Below are 19,143 nucleotides of genomic sequence, written 5' to 3'. Positions count from 1 at the left end.
CTCATAATCTGTCTAATATTCTATTCATGTTACACATTTAAAAAAAAATTCATACCGGCATGTTTTTATCTTCTAAATTTTGGTTTTACTCATACTATTAGAAATTTCTAGATTTACATTTAATCCCTTTTTCACACAATCTCCTTGCACTCCTTCTCCCCCACCCCACCCCCCACCAAATTTTGTTGCATTGTCTTCTCAGAATCTATGATATGTTAATCCTTTAGCTTCAAGATTCTGTTTCTGGTTGTTGCTTCTAAAGAGGACTAAAGAGGATTTTATAGATGCTTTCCAAAGTATCATATAACTAATATTCACTTCATGTAATTATCTTCAAGAAAATGCTTGTTATGGCCTGATTAAAGACCTTTATTCAACAGAAACTAGACTTACTGAGAAATGACAGTTTTCTCCATTCACATATATGTGTATATTTAATGTGCATTGAAAAATAAATTTATATTTCAATCCACTCTCTGACTGTAACACTGCTTTAATTTGAATAGTATGTATTTTTAATTCACTTTCACACTTGCTGATTAGATAACATTTGAAGAGAGAAAGAAATAAAGGACGATTGTATTTATGAGTTCTTGTTTTTTCTCCTCCCCGTTGGCAGCCAATAGGAGCTTTGAATCCAAAAAGAGCAGCATTCTTTGCAGAGCGTTATGAATCCTGGGAAGACGATCAAGTTCCAAAGTTCCACTATGGCACTCATTACTCAACTGCAAGTTTTGTTCTTGCATGGCTGCTAAGAATAGTAAGTTCAATTTGAATAATAAACCATGAATAAGTAAATTCAATGTTGTGGAGAATATGCATTGATTAAAAATCATCAGCATCTTTTTTGAATGGTGAAATTTTTTTCAGTGATTGAGACTCTAACTATATAAGTATCTCTTTATCCCATTTGGTCTGTATTTTATAACATGTTACTGTAGAATGGCCATAAAAATGTCTCACCTGGAATTGGCATGAATTTTTTTCCTTAAATTTGCCTCTTCAAATCGTTGATATCTTACCAGACTCTAAATTGTAACATATGTTATTTTCAAATGTAGTCTATTAAAATAAGAACTAAATAAGATTCCCTTAACACAGGCATATATTCATATATTTTGGAAACTTCAGTTGCCCCAAATGGAATAAGGTGTGTTTGTAATTTACACCAAGACTGCTGTGTATTGATAACGTATTGGTTAAACAAGAAATGTTTCCGTAAAATTGAAAGGTGATTCATCTACTAGAAAGTAATTTCTTTGGGAAAGCATTAGCAGCACATCATTAATTAAAGCTTGTTAGAGGGTACAGGCAGATATAAATCCTAGAGGTAATTTATAGTGCTTAGCTAATTTCAAGCAATTATCCACTAATATGTGTTTAAGTGTTCTTTAACTAAAAGGGGGCTTTTAAATCTTCCAAACATTTTTCTTTTCTTAATCATAAATTAAATATTGAGCCATAACAATAGGAAAATTACATATTGGACTGTTTCCCTGGACTGTGAAGCAAATGCAGTCTAATTTATGTCTGAATGTTATTAATAAATTGTTCTTGGAAAGGAAGAGAGTCTGAAAAATATTGAAGAGAGTCTGAAAAAGACTAAATTTTGGAAATATTTCTTCTGAAACAAAAATAATGTAAGAATATTAATGTAATAATTTAGGTATAATTCCCAGTCTATGCCTAGTACATATTACTGGCTAATGTCTATTGGTCACTAAGTATTTAGATATAAAGATTTATAAAAACCACATTTTTATGCATGAGGGAATATATGGCTTTTTAAAATGGCTTATTTTTTAGGAACCCTTCACAACTTCTTTCCTAAATTTACAAGGAGGGAAATTTGATCATGCAGATCGAACTTTTTCATCGATTTCCAGAGCTTGGCGAAACAGTCAGCGTGATACATCTGATATTAAGGTACAGAAACACTTCATTTTACAATTATTATTGCCAATGTGTTTCTTATTGAATGGATGTTGATAATTTCTCTCTTGCGATACAGCCCTATTTACTAAAGATGAGCCTCAAAGGATAAGGCCTTAATTAAGTGGCCAATAACCATTATATAAGATTTCTCTCTCTTCCTCTCTCTACCTCCTGTGTCTGTCTCTTTCTGTCTGTCTGTCTCGTCTCTCTCTCTTTAATTGTGGAACAGTTGTTTTCCTTCCTCCTTGGAATCCTTTTTAAAGGAAAAATATAGTAGTATGGATGTTAAGCAGCATGCTTAATGGAATTCCAAACTCAATGAATAAAATTAATATAGTCACAAAAATACTGTGAGAAAGATCTCAGATGTTTAGTTTAATTCAACTTATTTCATTTTATTGATACTTTAGCAATCCCCTGTCTCTATTCTTAAGGTAATCATCTTTTACCTACTGCTGGTTCTAAATGCCTACCTGACTCTGCTTGTTATAGAATTGCTTTATTGTTGAGGGGAAATGAGTTCTTCTATCTATATGTATGTTCAGTAGATCAAAAACTTTGCACAATAACCGATATAATACTTTTGCTCCTGCCCTCAAAACTACTGTATTTTAGTTTTGTGACATAGTGTCTCTTTCTTTACTGTTTAGATGTTGTTGAGTAAAACAAGATATGCCTGTGGTTGTGTCCTTAGGTGTCGTAAAGAGCTATGTCTTATACATAAATAATTATACTATATGGGAGAAAATTATAAGTAACATATGAGAAATATTTGGGCTTGAAAGAGGAAAAGTTACATTACTAATGTTTATGTTACTATAGAGTACTTTAAAAAATTAATTAAAATTATAATTGTATCTTACTTTTAGTCATGATACATCACAGTCTATAAAGAGTGTTCACATCCTTTATCTTACTGTAGAGTATAACATTGCTTATATCCAAGATATTTTATTGAAGATTCCATCATATGCAGAAATAATCTCTTTTTAAAATTTTTTTGGGGCGGGGGCAGGAGCTGTGTTGGGTCTTAGTTACAGCATGCAGGATCTTTCATTGCAACGTGCAGGTTCTTCGTTTCGTTGTATAGGCTTCTCTCTAGTTGTAGCGTGTGGGCTCCAGAGCGCACGGGCTCAGGAGCTGCAGCACGCGGGCTTAGTTGCTCCGTGGCATGTGGGATCTTAGTCCCCAACCAGGGATCGAACTGACATCCCCTGCATTGCAAGATGGACTCTCAATCACTGGACCACCAGGGAAGTCCCCAGAAATAATCTTTATATTGGAACATCTATAGGAATTTTTGATAGCACAAATAATGTACTCTGAAATACTCTTGAAATTATCATATTCCTTAAGAATCATCAGTAGATAATTTTGAAATGGATAATTAGATAATAGTAAATCAGAATAGTTAACAGATTTAATTATGGTTTCTACTTCTAATCTCAAAGCTATTTCTTTCCTTACTTTAACCTTTTGAGAGGTCATAAGAGATATGGATATATGAAAACATTGATAAGACTGACTTTTTGTTATCAAATTGAAGACATGAAAAAAATTTTTTAATTTCTAAATTCCTTGATTTTTTAACTATCTCAGGACCAAGTTATAACCTCATACCTAAGTTTGGTAATAGAAGTGTAAACAAGAACAAAATTATGAATTTGAATTTTTTTCTGCTCTGTAATAGAGAGGTAGTGTATATCTTCAAATTTCTACCTCTCTGTACTAGACATTCCCGCTTAATGCTTCGTTGGTCGGGAGATACATGTGATAGATCCTTGTAGTTTTGTTGTCTCTTTTTCCTAAATCTCCTCCTTTTTCTCTCAAGATTCTTTAATTAGCAAATGGTTCCATTTTCCCAAACATTTCCTTTAAAATACCCCACTTGTAAAAAAAATAAAAAATAAACCCACACAAAACAGCTACAGCATTAAAAAATAAAACCCTCAAAACCCATATGAACTTTACCTTTCTCCTTCCTTACTTTTCTCATTACTCTGTTTCTTCACAAATAATGACTCAAATCCATCTCACTTCCCTTTGAATGCCTCAGCAGACTTTGATAAAAACAGCCCCAATTACTAAACAAATACTAGAATTTTAGTTCCTGTTATTGTGCTACTTAATTTCTAGCTTCCTAGCCTAGTTATATAGGGCATCTAAATGAAGAAGTAGAGTACAAAGTTAAGGCAAAAGTTAAAAGAAAAATAAAAGAATTAAAAATTCCAAGTGTCAAGTTGATTGGAGCCTGCTTAGAGATACAGCCTTATTCTTAAATACCATTTCATTACGTTCAGAGGCACAGAAATTTTCTTCAGGACTAACTTGGATGAAACCCACTTGCTCTTCTAACCAATATGTATATTTTCCTAATTTTCTTTTTTTTTTTTAAACCACAAAATATCTGTAAGGTGAATAGGACATTGATAAATTAGTCCATTTTCTATATTAATAACCCGGTAATTTGGACCCTACAACTTAGTGAACACTTTGAAAAGTATATAATACATGGTTACACAGGCTATAGGCTATTTAAAGAGCCTCCTTATAGTTGGCCCTTCTACAACTGAGGAGGGATTTAATCATGCCTTTTTTATTTTTTGTTTTTTGATCTTGCCTCTTCATGTTACATTCTAACACTTTATAAAGCATGTTTAAATTATTATAATATAATGTATAAGAATGAATATATTAAGAAAGCACATTTAAATTACTATAATAAACATTTCATTGAGATGTAACATTATATTTCAGATGGAATCATATTATAGTCTGATCTTTATTTGTGTTGTCTTGTTAGAGTTTCTAGAAATAGTAAGGAAAATGTTAAACAGTAGAGAGGAGATAGTGAAGTATGTGAGTGGGTGGTAGGAATCACTTTACTGAGTGGATTCTAAAGTATACCTTGCTTGATTAATATGCATTCTCTAATGTTTTCATGACATTTTACAAAAATGAAATATTGTTAGGTAGATAGAAGATTTATTTAAATTAATTTTTCAGGGGAATTCTCTGGCAGTCCAATGGTTAAGACCCTGCACTTCCACTGGCAAGGGTACAAGTTCAATCCCTGGTGGGGGAAATAAGATCCCGCAAGTTGCGCAGCGCAGGCAAAAAAAATTTAATTAATTAATTAATTAATTAACTAATTTTTTGGAAAAATAAGGATAACATGATAACATTTCTAGTACTTAACTTTTTTTTGCTAAAGGAGAACTGTCACTGTAATATCTTAGGATCCCTATTTCTTGCATTCTGCTAATACTCAGAGAATAATTTTACTGAAAAAATATGTTATTCCTAAGAAATAAAGGTTAAAATATTAATTATTTTTATTTCAGAGAAGAAAGAGACATTATTAGATTTCACTAAAGCAGTCTTTCATTTTTAGCATGATTTACCATTTTAAAATTGGGGGGTTCGTTTGTGTTTCGGTTTCTCATTGGTGGTTCCATTTCAGGCCTGACCCTCAATGATGCTTTTTATTCTGTCTGGATAAAGAGTTGAGAAGTGTTGATCAGTTCTCTAACTAGGCTTACCACACTGTCCAATAGAAATGTAATGTCAACCATAATTACGATCACATATATAATTTTAGATTTTCTTGTAGTCACATTTTAAAAAGTCAAAAGGACCATGTGGGGCTTCCCTGGTGGCACAGTGGTTGAGAGTCCGCCTGCCGATGCAGGGGACACGGGTTCGTGTCCCAGTGCGGGAGGATCCCACGTGCCGTGGAGCGGCTGGGCCCGTGAGCCATGGCCGCTGAGCCTGTGCGTCCGGAGCCTGTGCTCCGCAGGGGGAGAGGCCACAACAGTGAGAGGCCCGCGTAACGCAAAAAAAAAAAAAAAAAAAGGACCATGTGAAACTGATTTTAAGAAAATATTTAACCTGATATATCCAAAATATTTTTATTTCAGCATGTAATCAATATAAAATTATTAATTGGATATTTTACATTCTCTTTTTTTAATATTAAGGCTTTGAGATCTGGTGTGTATTTTATATTTACAACAGGTTTCTTCTCAGACTAGCCACATTTCAATTGTTTAATAGCCACTTGTGGCTAATGGCTACTCCATTTGGCAGTGCAGACTTAGGGCATTGTTTTGGCGTCACATCAAGGGATAGCTTTCTGCTTATGGAAGGAAGAATGCCTTCTTCCTCTTTCAGCAACAATGTTCCTGATGTTGTACTCCATCTAAATATGAACTGACAGGTAGTAGCAATAATAGCTAGTCTTGAGGACTGAAATAGAAAGTGCTAAAATTGGGTTGGAGAATCATCACTGTGATAAATAATATTTTAAAATCCCCCAGCAGAAAACTGGACAGCCACATGTAAAAGATGAAATTAGAACACTCCCTCACACCGTATACAAAAATAAACTCAAAATGTATTAAAGACCTAAATGTAAGGCCAAACAGTATAAAACTCTTAGAGAAAAACATAGGCAGAACACTCTATGACATAAATCACAGCAAGATCCCACATGCCGCGGAGCAACTAAGCCCATGTGCCACAAGAACTGAGCCTGTGCTCCAGAGCCCGTGAGCCACAACTACTGAGACCATGTGCCACAACTGCTGAAGCCTGCACACCTAGAGCCTGTGCTTCTCAACAAGAGAAGCCACCGCAATGAGAAGCCTATGCATTGCAACGAAGAGTAGGCCCTGCTCACCACAACTAGAGGAAGCCCGTGTGCATCAACGAAGACCCAACACAGCCATAAATAAATAAATAAATAAATAAATAAATTTCAGAAAAAGCTTTTGCACAGCAAAGGAAACCATAAACAAGACAAAAAGACAAACTTCAGAATGGGAGAAAATATTTGCAAACAAAGCAACTGACAAAGGATTAATCTCCAAAATGTACAAGTGCTCATGCAGATCAATATCAAAAAAACAAACAATGCAATTCGAAAATGGGCAGAAGACCTAAACAGACATTTCTCCAAAGATATACCGATTGCCAAAAAACACATGAAAGGATGTTCAACATCACTAATCATTAGAGAAATGCAAATCAAAACTACAACGAGGTATCACCTCATACCAGTCAGAATGGCCATCATCCAAAAATCTACAAACAGTAAATGCTGGAGAGGCTGTGGAGAAAAGGGAACCCTCTTGCACTGTTGGTAGGAATGTAAATTGATACAGCCACTATGGAGAACAGTATGGAGGTTCCTTAAAAAACTAAAAATAGAACTACCATATGACCCAGCTATCCCACTATGGGGCATATACCCTGAGAAAACCATAATTCAAAAAGAGTCATGTACAAAATTTTCATTGCAGCACTATTTACAACAGCCAGGACATGGAAGCAACCTAAGTGTCCATCGACAGATGAATGGATAAAGAAGATGTGGCACATATATACAATGGAATATTACTCAGCCATAAAAGGAAACGAAACTGAGTTATTTGTAGCGAGGTGGATGGACCTAGAGTCTGTCCTACAGAGTGAAGTAAGTCAGAAAGAGAAAAACAAATATCGTATGCTAACACATATATATGGAATGTAAAAAAAATTGTTATGAAGAACATAGAGGCAGGACAGGAATAAAGACGCAGATGTAGAGAATGGACTTGAGGACACGGGGAGGGGGAAGGGTAAGCTGGGACAAAGTGAGAGAGTGGCATGGACATATATACACTACCAAATGTAAAATAGACAGCTAGTGGGAAGCAGCCGCATAGCACAGGGAGATCAGCTCGGTGTTTTGTGACCACTTAGAGGGGTGGGGAAGGGAGGGTAGGAGGGAGACGAAAGAGGGAGGGAATATGGGGATATATGTATACATATAGCTGATTCACTTTGTTGTACAGCAGAAACTAACACACCATTGTAAAGCAATTATACTCCAGTGAAGATGTTAAAAAAAAGAAAGAAAAGGGTGATTATTGTAGGTCACGCTGATGCTGTGCTTCAAAGAAGTCCTACATCCCTTGATGCAACCCTATCCATTTAAAAAATACAGATACCCAATTCTTTCTCAAAGGGAAAAAAAAAATCCCCCCGCAAACTCTGTTTCAAGTTTAAAAGTTTAGAAACTGAGGTGCAAAATAGATGACTGTCTTCAGCCTGAACCTTCATAACCAAATCTTGCGGAACAAATCAGACTCATAAAGCTTGAATGAATTTCATAAGGCCGTCACATGTAAATATTAGGCAAATATCTAAGCTTTTCTAGGCAGTTCATTGTTACTGATTCCCCATCCCCCCAGCTCCCCGTTGAGGCAGCAGGCAGCATACACGTTTTCAGGCACCTTTAGTGTCAATACATTTAATCTCATGATTAAATAGAATCTGATTTGCTGCAGCTTAAACTTTTGTTCTTCTCTCCTATAGAGATGATTAACGAATCAGGATCCGAGAGTGGAAAGAGTCATAAATGTCAGCTAGGTTCATTATTTTAGAAAGGGGGCAATAGTAAATGGATCTTTTACATTCTTTACATCTTTTACATGGAGATTGTTGGAGAACTGTACTTCTCTAGAAGCTTGGAATTCAGTACAAAAATATATTTTAAAATAACCTGTGCTAAAAATAAACTTAGGGTGACAAGTTTGGTGGAATCCTGAGAGAGCATTTAATTTTTAAGGTTTTTAGTTTAATGGAGTTTATGCACACTCAGGCCCTGGTTGTGATACAGCATCAAATGAGATAGAGCATTGCCTTCAGTGAACGTGTGCAGTAAGTGGGGTACTGACGATACAAGCATTCCAGCAATTCAGTGTAATAAAGGGTCTGTGGCTCATAGATACAAGATCTGAAATGAGGAGAAGGGAGAGGAGAGAGGCAATTCAGGGCCTATCATGGGGTGCCTTATAAGCTTTAGTAAGGAGGTTGGACTTTATCCTGGGGGCAGTGGGGAGATACTGGAAAGGTCAAAGCAGAGGAGATTTTGTGGTTTTAAGTGACCACTGTGATCGGTGTTGGAATATGTATTACACTGAGCAGGAGTGGAAACAGTAAGTAAGCTGTTAAAGTAATGGGGTGAGAGGCAGTGGAGGCTTACACTCAGTAGTGGCAATGGTACTAGAGAAATGTGATGCATTTAAGACATATTTAAAAGGTAAGAACTCTTAGGATTTGCTGATTGATGTGTCTCCTAAGTTGAGAGAGAAATTAAATTTGACTTGGACATGTACTTAGAGAACACAGAAGAAGAGCAAGTTTAGTTGGGGCATGGGGATCCAGCTCCCTACCTTCAGGCAGAAAACTTCCTATGACAGGTGAGTTCAAGTCCCCCCAGACACATTTAGTTAAGCCAGCACTTAATGATTATTTTATCATATGCAATACATAGTAGGGAGTGTTTGGGCCTAAAAGGGTAAGATAAACACAGTTCTTTACTTCACATATCTCCAGGTGAGAACGACAGGTATACATAAAACTATTTTTAATACAAGTTAGACAGTGATAAGTGCTATAATAAGATATAAACAAAGTGAAATTAATTCTTCCTGGAGGAAGTGGGGCTGTGAATGACTTCACAAAGTAAGTGGTATTTGAGTTGTATCTTAAAGGATGCAAGGGAGCCTTCCATCTCCCAGATTTACATCTCTAGCATGTGCATTTGTCCTGATATCTGACTCGCTCCTTAGCATCTCCATTTTAGCATGTAAAATGCATCTCAGATTTAACACATTCAGAACCAAATTCCTGATCTTCATTCCTTGAAACCTGCTCCTCTCACAGTCTTCCCTTTCTTAGTTAATGGTTTCTGAGTAAAAGCTGTTGCGAGTAAAAGCTGAAGTCCTTATTACAATGCAAGACCCTACAGCAACTACCCCTCCCCTCCATAATCCTCTTACCTCTTGAACTCTTTGTACCATTTGCCCTCTTGTCCACTCTGTTCTAGCCGAACAGGACCTCCTTGGTATTCCTCACAAACTCCAGGTATCTTCCCACCTCAGGGCCTTTGCTTTTACTTTTCTTTTCACCTGAAAAATTCCTCCAGATATCCTTATGGATTCATTCCTACAGCCATTTCAAGTCTTTACTCAAGTGTCACCTTCTTAGGGAACCCTCTTGCACTGTTGATGGGAATGTAAATTGATACAGCCACTATGGAGAACAGTATGGAGGTTTCTTAAAAAACTGAAAATAGAATTACCATATGATACAGCAATCCCACTACTGGGCATATACCCAGAGGAAACCATAATTCAAAAAGGCACATGCACCCCAGTGTTCAGTGCAGCACTATTTACAATAGCCAGGTCATGGAAGCAACCTAAATGCCCATCGACAGACGAGTGGATAAAGAAGATGTGGTACATATATACAATGGCATATTACTCAGCCATAAGGAGGAATGAAATAGTGCCATGGATAGACCTAGAGTGAAGTAAGTCAGAAAGAGAAAAACAAATATAGTATAGTATCGCTTATATGTGGAATCTAAAAAAAAAAATGGTACAGATGAACTTTCTTGCAAAGCAGAAATAGAGGCACAGATGTAGAGAACAAACTTATGGATACCAAGGGGGAAGGAGGGTGGGATGAATTGGGAGATTGGGATTGACATGTATACACTGATGTGTATAAAATTGATGACTAATAAGAACCTGCTATATAAAAAAACAAAATAAAATCAAAAATTCAAAAAAAAATGTCACCTTCTTAGTAAGGCTCTCTCTGTCCTCTTTCTTTAGAAGTACATGCCTCATCCCATGCACATTAACTCACTTCTCAATTTCAGTTTTCTTCATATCACTCACCATCCGACATACATGTCTCTATTTATTTATTATTTATGTCTTATCCCACTGGAACATTAGCTCCATGAGAGCATGAATTTGGACTGTTTTGCTCATTGGTTTATTCCCAGAGCTTAAAACAGTACCTGGAACACAGTAGGCACTAAAACATTTATTAAATTAATGCTTTGATTAAATATAGAAGAGTATTCTGAGCAAAGATAATGACATGAACAAAATTCAGAGAAAGGGCTTAGTACATTGGGGAATGCTTATTGGTGTGCTAATTGGTCTTATGTGCTTGGTGTGTAGGAAACATAGAGAAGGAGAAATACTGAAAGGCAGTTGTGGTCTAATATGAAGACCCTCAGTAATATTCTAGAGATATTTTTCAATTCGCAGTCCATGCAGTCTCTGTCACAGCTACTCAGCTCTACCACCGTAGCCCAAGAGTAGCCATAGACCATATGTAAACAGAGAAGTGTGACTGTGTTCCCATAAAATTTCTTTTACAAAAGCAGGTGGCAGCATTTTGGCCCCTGGGCTGTATTTTACCATCCCCTGCTATAGGCAATGAGGATCCATTTAAGATTTTGTACTAATTGGCTCTATTATGTAAGAAAAAAAAAAAAAAGGCACTTTGGCAGCGGTATGGAAAGTACTGGGAATGGGGAAGAGACATGAGAGCTGGAGGTAGGCAGAAATTTTGGAGGCTATGACAGTTAAAATTAAAGACTGTAGGGCTTCCCTGGTGGTGCAGTGGTTGAGGGTCCGCCTGCCGATGCAGGGGACACGGGTTCGTGCCCCAGTCTGGGAAGATCCCACATGCCGCGGAGTGGCTGGGCCCGTGAGCCATGGCCGCTGAGCCTGCGCGTCCGGAGCCTGTGCTCCGCAACGGGAGAGGCCACAGCAGTGAGAGGCCCGCGTACCGCAAAAAAAAAAGAAAAAAAAAAAAAAAGTCTGTAGGAGCCTCAACTAGTCAAAGAGCTAAGGGAATGACTCAAGAGGTGGGTTAAAAGTAATTCTCCAGGATTTGGCACTTGGTTGACTGTAAAGAGATAGGAAGGCATGATTCTTTAGATTGGGTGCCTAGATAAATGATGATGCTATGAATTATAATGAAGCTGGTATGTAGACCAAATGTGTAAATTCAGGTTTTGACACATTGATATATTTTCAGAATAACCAGGATATTATCACCTACTAGTTGAAAATTCAAACCTAAGCTTCAGAATAGTGTCATAGGCATGTAGGGTACGAAGGAATATTAGGCGATACTTATCTTGAACTCCTCAAAACAGTTCTCTAGTCTCTTGATCTCCACTTTTTCAGCTCCCATCATCTCCCGAGCCCACTCGAACCAAGCGTGCTTCTCCACCATGTTATCGAAATCAGTCTTGTCAGAGTCATTGATGAACAGTTTCCATGTTGTCAAATGCATATTTTCAGTTCTCACGGTACTTGATCTGTCGGCATTATTGACACAATTAATTTATCCATTTCCCTTGTAACATTTTCTTCACTTGGTGAAGGAGCCATCTTCTCCTGGCTATCTTCTTGCCTTATGTTCAGTCTCCTTTACTGGATTATCTTGTTTTCATACCCTAAATTACTGGAGTACCTTTTGGCTTAGTCTTTAGATTTCTTCTAGTGTCAACACTTGCTCCCTAGGTGATCACACCTTACCTCGTGGCTCTCCCCTGAATTCTAGAGCTATATATCTAGCTCCCTTTGAGCTAGGTGTACGTTTACAGGCATTTTAAACTGAACATGTCCAATATCAAACTCTGTCTTTCCCTCTTACCCTCCTCTCTACCCTAAGGAAGGAGTCCTGCTCAATACCTGCATTTGCAATCTCACTGAAAGACAGCACTGTTTCTCCAGTTTGCTCAGACCTTTAGAAAACTTGGAATCTTTGATTCCTCCCTATCACATACACCTCACTGCTCATCTTAGCAACCTTCAGAATATGTCTGGAATCTGACCAGTTATCACCACGTCCATCACGAGGGCCCTGGCCCAAGTAACTGTAAGTTCTCACTTCCCGTGCTCCCCATGTGGTGTTTTCTCCATATGGCAGCAAGAATAATCTTTTTATATTATAAATCAGATCATATCCGTGTGCTCACACCCATCCAGTGCCTACTCATCTAGCTTAGAGCAAAATTCAGGTTCTTTTTTTTTTTTTTTTTTTTTAGTTTCTGCTTTATAACAAAATTCAGGTTCTTAACGTAGCCACTGAGGCCCTGTGTTGCCCGGTTGCCTCTGATGACACATCTCGTTTACTCTCCCGCAGCCTCACTTGCCTTTGTTGTGGTTCCTTTTCAAAAAGGCCAAGCCCAGGAGTTCCCTGGCATTTCAGTGGTTAGGAGGCCGTGCTTTCATTGCCATTGGCCCGAGTTTGATCCCTGGTTGGGGAACTAAGTTCCCGCAAGCCGGGCGGCATGGCCAAAAAATAAATGCCAAGCCCGCTCCTGTTTCGGTGGCTTTGCGTATTACGTTGTCTCTGCCTGAACCACTTTCCCCCAGATACTGCTTTGTTCATTCCAGTTTCTTCATTCAGGTCTCTGCTCAGATGTCACCTCCTCAGAGTGGACTTCCCCGGACACCCTCTCTAAAATAACACTGCCCAACCCCCATCATTCTCTATCCCTTCTTCTTTTTTTTTTTTTAACATAATACTTGCCACCATTTGACACAGTACGTATATTAGTTTGTTTATGTTATGTCTCCATAGCTACAGTTCTGTGAAGGTGGGGGCTTTGTGTGTCGTTCATTTGGTAACCTCAGCATTTAGAACATTTAGTTAGAAGTCAATAAATATTGGTTGAGAGAATGAGTAGATATAAAGATATCGAGAAAAGAGGCATCAGTGAAAAAGCCTGGGAAAAACAGAGAGGTAATCTGAGGAGAAAAGGGAGAGTGTATGGCCATTTATGCCAGAACGGCACAGCAAAATCCAATGGGTAGGTGCTCCAGTGGGCTACTAACATCTCGTATTTTAGGAAGGGGGCTTATCTCTCCACAAGACAACTGGTGGCTGAATGTCATCTGCTGACTAAGAGTTGTTAATGCTCTAATTTTCTACACTTTTACAATTAAGGCACATTGAGTTTTTACCGTTATAGCTTTACAAAAGAAGTCCATATGGACATCCTGTCACTGATTGTATCTTGGATATTCAATTTAAAAATCTATCTTAGGGCTTCCCTGGTGGTGCAGTGGTTGAGAGTCCGCCTACCGATGCAGGGGACACGGGTTTGTGCCCCGGTTCGGGAAGATCCCACATGCCACGGAACGGCTGGGCCAGCGAGCCATGGCCGCTGAGCCTGTGGGTCCGGAGCCTGTGCTCCGCAACTGGAGAGGCCACAACAGTGAGAGGCCCACATACCGCAAAAAAAAAAAAAAAAAAAAAAATCTATCTTATAATTTATTGTGTATCATTAGTGATGAATGTAAACTTTTATTGTTATGAAATCAGTAGGGTCAGTACAGCATATTCCATACTTAAAATTAAGTAAATAGAGTGCAATTAAATCCTAAGAATTTACTAAATAATATTTTAAAAATAAATGACTATCAGTAATATTACAAGAATTAGTTTTAGCTTTAAAAATTAACCCTTAAAGGTATTAAGTGTATACCTGTTTGTTAGAAGTAATAATACAAAATAGAGATGATCAGAGAATAGTTCTATTTGTGTCTTGTGAGATTTGTTAAACATGAGACCTTTGACTTGCCCTCCACTACCTCAGAAATCCCAGGGGCTGTGATCTGAAGATAAGTTAGGTTTCTTTTTTCCTCTTTCAGCATGTCTTCTACCATAATACATTCCACAGATGCTGATAGCATCAGCTTTAGAGCCATTTATAAGAAAATGTTTAGCTACAGTTAGTAGAACATAATTGCTGGACATTTATTTCTTGATGTATTTGTTAAGAGAAAAAGCTTAAATTAGGATGATTTGATAGTTTTATTTTCTTCATTTATTCTTCCTATTTTCAAACAAACTTTTAAATAATTCAGAATTTTTTAAATTCTATAAGTAAAATTGAAATCTTCCCCTTTTCTGTCCATCCTTTGCACATTTCTGGCATATGTACTTCCCTTCCTTCCTTCCTTCCTCTTTACCTCCCTCCCTCCTTCTCTTTATCTCTCTTCATTCTCCCTCTGTCTTTCTCCCCCTCTTTTTTCTTTCTTCTCTCTCTTCCTCTCCCTCTCTTTCTCTCTTTCTTCTCTCTCTCTCTTTCTTTGTTGGTCAGTCCCTCTTCCACCCCCCGCCACACACACACTCACAGCCACAGTAGAGTCAGCTCAAGCTGTCTTCCCGCTCTCTTAACAATGTAGAACACTCATACTCTAACTGAACTATATATGTGTTCGTCCTTGTTTTTATACATAACTTACAGATTTGTTAATTTAACCCTTTTTAACACTTTTCTTCTTCATGCATCAATAGGTTAAATGATGTACCCATGTACTATTTTTTTTTAGCTTTGAACTTTGTACTCTTTATGTCTACAATGAACCATTTCTTTTTCGTGTGTTCTTCGAGAAAAATTACTTGAAAAACTGAATATTTTTCTTCTTATGCTACTTACATAGTGGGCAGAAAAAAACATTTTTTTAAAGCACTTAGAAAATGTTCCTATCTTCCTGAATTATAAAAATGTACACAGGTCAGCTGTAATTTGTTTTTTTGACCTGGTGATCTTATGATGTTTTTGTTCAGTGTAAAAATGTAGACTGTTCATTAATATATTTATAAATACTGATATTAACTGTTCTCCTCCATACTCATGTATTATACAAATTGTTCCAGAAAAGATTTAAGGTGGGCATTTTATTTATGTCTTCTCTTCTGGCAGTCACAGCTTACCCATTATTTGTATTATTAATGTCCATTACCTCTCCCCACATTACAATTTCCTTGAAGATAGGAGTCTGGAACAGCAAAAGGTTCAGCAAAGATGTCCAATCCAAATTTAAAAGTGAAAAACATGTGTTGAAAGCAGGAGAGAACTATAAAGTATTGAGAGCATTCATCATAAAGTGAGGCATGTTGAACTGTACTGTCATTGCTAATAAAAAAATAAATAAATTTGTTTTAAATGTGATAGCTATTTCGTAGGAACTGTTAAGTCTCAAATATTTTTGTGGTCATATTTACTTTTACAAGTAAATTTTATTAAATTCCCTTAGGATTATGTTAAAAGCTTTTAAGAATGGCCACAATCAGTGAATTACCTGTTGACTTGAAGAATCGGGCAAGTTGAGTCTCTAATTTGGGATTGTTATTAGGGGCCACATTACTGATAATAATAATCGTAGTAGTAGTAGTGGTAGTAGTAACATCTTTTGTGCATGTAGAATTCTGTATTATCTCATTAGCCACACAACCACCCTGTGTTTTAGAAGAGGCGACTGAGGTAAGTAAGGGTCAGAAAAATTAAATTAAAAGCACGTGACCCGTAAGTTGAATAGACAAGACGCAAACCCAGTTATTCTCTTTACTGTATTAGATTAAGATAGATTATCTATTTGTTCATTTGCAATCCCTGATTTTTCTTTATTTTGAATTTGAAATGCAAATTTAATATCTAAAACCATACAGTATTTATTTGATCTGTCTGGAAGCATTATAGATTATTTTTTCTTCTCCAATTTAAAAATTGCTGTTAACATTTCTTTTACTAAAGGAAGAAAATAGCATTTTATCTATTTGATAAGGAGAAACTAAATATCAATTTGAATACTTTCAGATATGCAGTCCATTTTAAATGACTTATAGGTTCAATTCAATTCTAATAACTTTCTAAAAGATTTTCTCATTTGTGGGCTAACAAAATAAATACTTACAAGTTAATATGTATCAGAACATATACTTTTAAAAAATATATATTGTTCATCAACTCTTTTCTTGTTCATTAAGAAAGTTTACTTTGGATTTTTTCCTTCATAAAATAATACAGTTTTTCCAATGTAAAAAGCTAAAATTTTGCTTTCCCATCTTTTTTTTACCATCAGTATCCCCAAAGCAGTATACATTAAATTAGTTACCTTGCTATCGTGCTTATGTTTGACTTGTCAGGATTTCATATTTTAGTAAAAATAAAATAAAAATTTAACTTTAGTTCTGAAGTAACATCTTGGTTTTTATTTCAGGTTTTATTATCTTGTTTCTTTGGATTAATAGACTAGTTTTTGGCATGATTACCCAGGTATTATTGAAGTGATGGTTTTAATTCAATGGATAGAATTGGTGACTATTAGAAGATGAATCATACAGCCTTGCTGCAGAGGCCATTCATATCAATGGGGATCATACCTTAGAAAAGAAAACTAAAGCATATGTGTGGTCAGAACCAATCCTTGTCATTATGCCATGAAAGCCTTGGGATTTGTGATCAAAGCAATGGGCTTATCCTGAACTGTGGTATAACCTCTGGTTGAACCTTTCAAATTTTTATTTTAGGAGATGATACACTACATTTTGACCATGTTACTTACCTCTAAGACCTGATGGCCTAATTAAGTGATAGTGATTAAAATTATTGTCAGCAAGTCAGAAGAAAATTTGAATTATAAATATCTCTGCCCTCTGTCAGTGTTGTTTACTTATCATTTTCCACTGATGTTTTAAAGAATTGCTGAACATGTGTTTTTTATCCAGAGCTGAATGTTCTGTTCTGATGAATATAAAACATACTTCACTTTGTAAATGTACATTAGAAGTATTAGAAAGACATAATCTTTGACTCTATCACTAAATTTCATCTGTCAAAGGAGATAATTCTGAACTATAATATTTGGTGTTATATCAAGCCATAGTTCTTAGAAAGATGCTTTTAGGATTAAGATGGAATTCTACTTATAACTTGAATGTCACTATCATCCATAGTAAAATTCAGGCAGTATATATACTTATTTATCTTTTTGGTTACATGTTGGTGTACCTCACTTGCGTTCAGTATGTTTATTTTGTGTTAAGAGGATATTCAACTCCCATCAACTGATTTACTTATGCAGATTTCCTTCCAATGAGATTGTAATATGGTTTAAGTATATATACTCACTCCTTTACTTAATTGTCCTTAGTTGATGATGTCCTTTATACTATATTAAATTCTTTGTAATCTTTCTTTTCAGTGCTAATTTATTGGAAACATTTGTCCTGTTTTAAATTATCTCCTACTCCATGTATATAGTCCTCTCTAAACCAACTAAATAGTTCTTCATTGATCACTGGAAACACATGATATATGCAAGTTTCCATCTCTGTACCTCTTCTTAAGATATTCCCCTTGTCAGAACTGTTCTTGTCTTTCCCCTCTGCTAATATTTATCTTTGACTTTAAGTACCATTCTTCAATCATTCATTCAACAGATTTTTACTGAATATCTAACATGTGTCACTCACTATGTCTAGGCTTTGGAGGTGTAGCAGTGAACAAGATACTTAAAGTCCTTTATCTCCTGGAGCCGTCAATTTAGAGGGAGCAATACAGTTTGATGAGTGTTATATTAGGGAAGTACAATGTATTATGTTCTTCTCCCTAAAGCTTTCTCTGACCACCCCAACTTTTAGACATCCTTTTCTCTTTTGAATTTCTAGAGTACTATTTGTGCCTACAACCAATTTCCTCCTAAAAAATGTATTCTTTCACTGTTAGATCTGTGATCTGATCTGTAGAGGGGAAGTAGCACTCATGTCTCCATATCCCAGATCCTAACACAGTTCTTTGCAGAGTAAAAATGAAATAAATGCTTTTTGTGATTATGATGTGTTATATCACTCTTCATACCTACCTAAAGCTTATATCAAATAATCAATTAAATAATGGGAACTTAAAAAAGTTTTGTACTGCTCATACTGAATTCTCTCTACCATTTTGTCTCCTAGAAATAATTGTCAGTGAATATATTGGTAACTTTTTAATCACTGAAATACAGTTGACTCTTGAACTGCACAGGTCCACTTATGTGTGGATTTTTTAATATAGTAAATATTATAGTAGTACCCTGTCCAATGTTGTTTGAATCCATGGATTTGGAACCACCCATGTGGGATACAGAGGAACTGCAGATAAGGAGTGCCAACTATAAATTACACTCAGATTTTTGACTGAGTAGAGAGTAGGAACCCTAACCCCAGTGTTGTTCACATGTCAACTGTATGTATAAATTCATAACCACCAACTCAAGTATATAAGAAATGTCCTAATTTGAATTCAAATCTTCTTTATATTATGCTAGTAGGAAGTTCTTTCACAGTCATTAGATGAATAAGGCAGAGACCTCCTTTTCCCAGGGCTTGAATGAGATCCAGGCTTATGTGGTACCTAGAAAGTTGGCTCTCACATCTTCAGTTCATCTTGTTCACTAGTAATATCTTCATTGTCTAGGACACATGGTCTTTTAGAAGCTGGCAGCTCTGCTGATTATCTAAGCTTGAGTTAAGAAATATTTGCTGATGCCAAAAGCCCTGGTG

The 19,143-nt window shown here is 36.3% G+C and overlaps 1 protein-coding gene across 3 annotated transcripts in view; it reads left to right on the top strand.

Annotated features, from left to right (window-relative positions):
• Positions 1–19,143, top strand: part of LRBA (LPS responsive beige-like anchor protein) — an 808,478-nt gene that overhangs the window by 635,109 nt on the left and 154,226 nt on the right. For all 3 annotated transcript variants that reach the window (XM_081242275.1, XM_081242274.1, XM_081242273.1), the window contains exons 45-46: positions 620–760; positions 1,807–1,926. In XM_081242275.1, the coding sequence (XP_081098401.1) occupies positions 620–760; positions 1,807–1,926 (261 nt within the window). The remainder of the gene's footprint in view (positions 1–619; positions 761–1,806; positions 1,927–19,143) is intronic.

The sequence above is a fragment of the Mesoplodon bidens genome (assembly GCF_964165515.1).
Source record: "Mesoplodon bidens genome assembly, chromosome: 1".
Taxonomy (NCBI): Eukaryota; Metazoa; Chordata; class Mammalia; order Artiodactyla; family Ziphiidae; genus Mesoplodon; species Mesoplodon bidens.
This window is presented reverse-complemented; position numbering and strand designations above follow the sequence as displayed.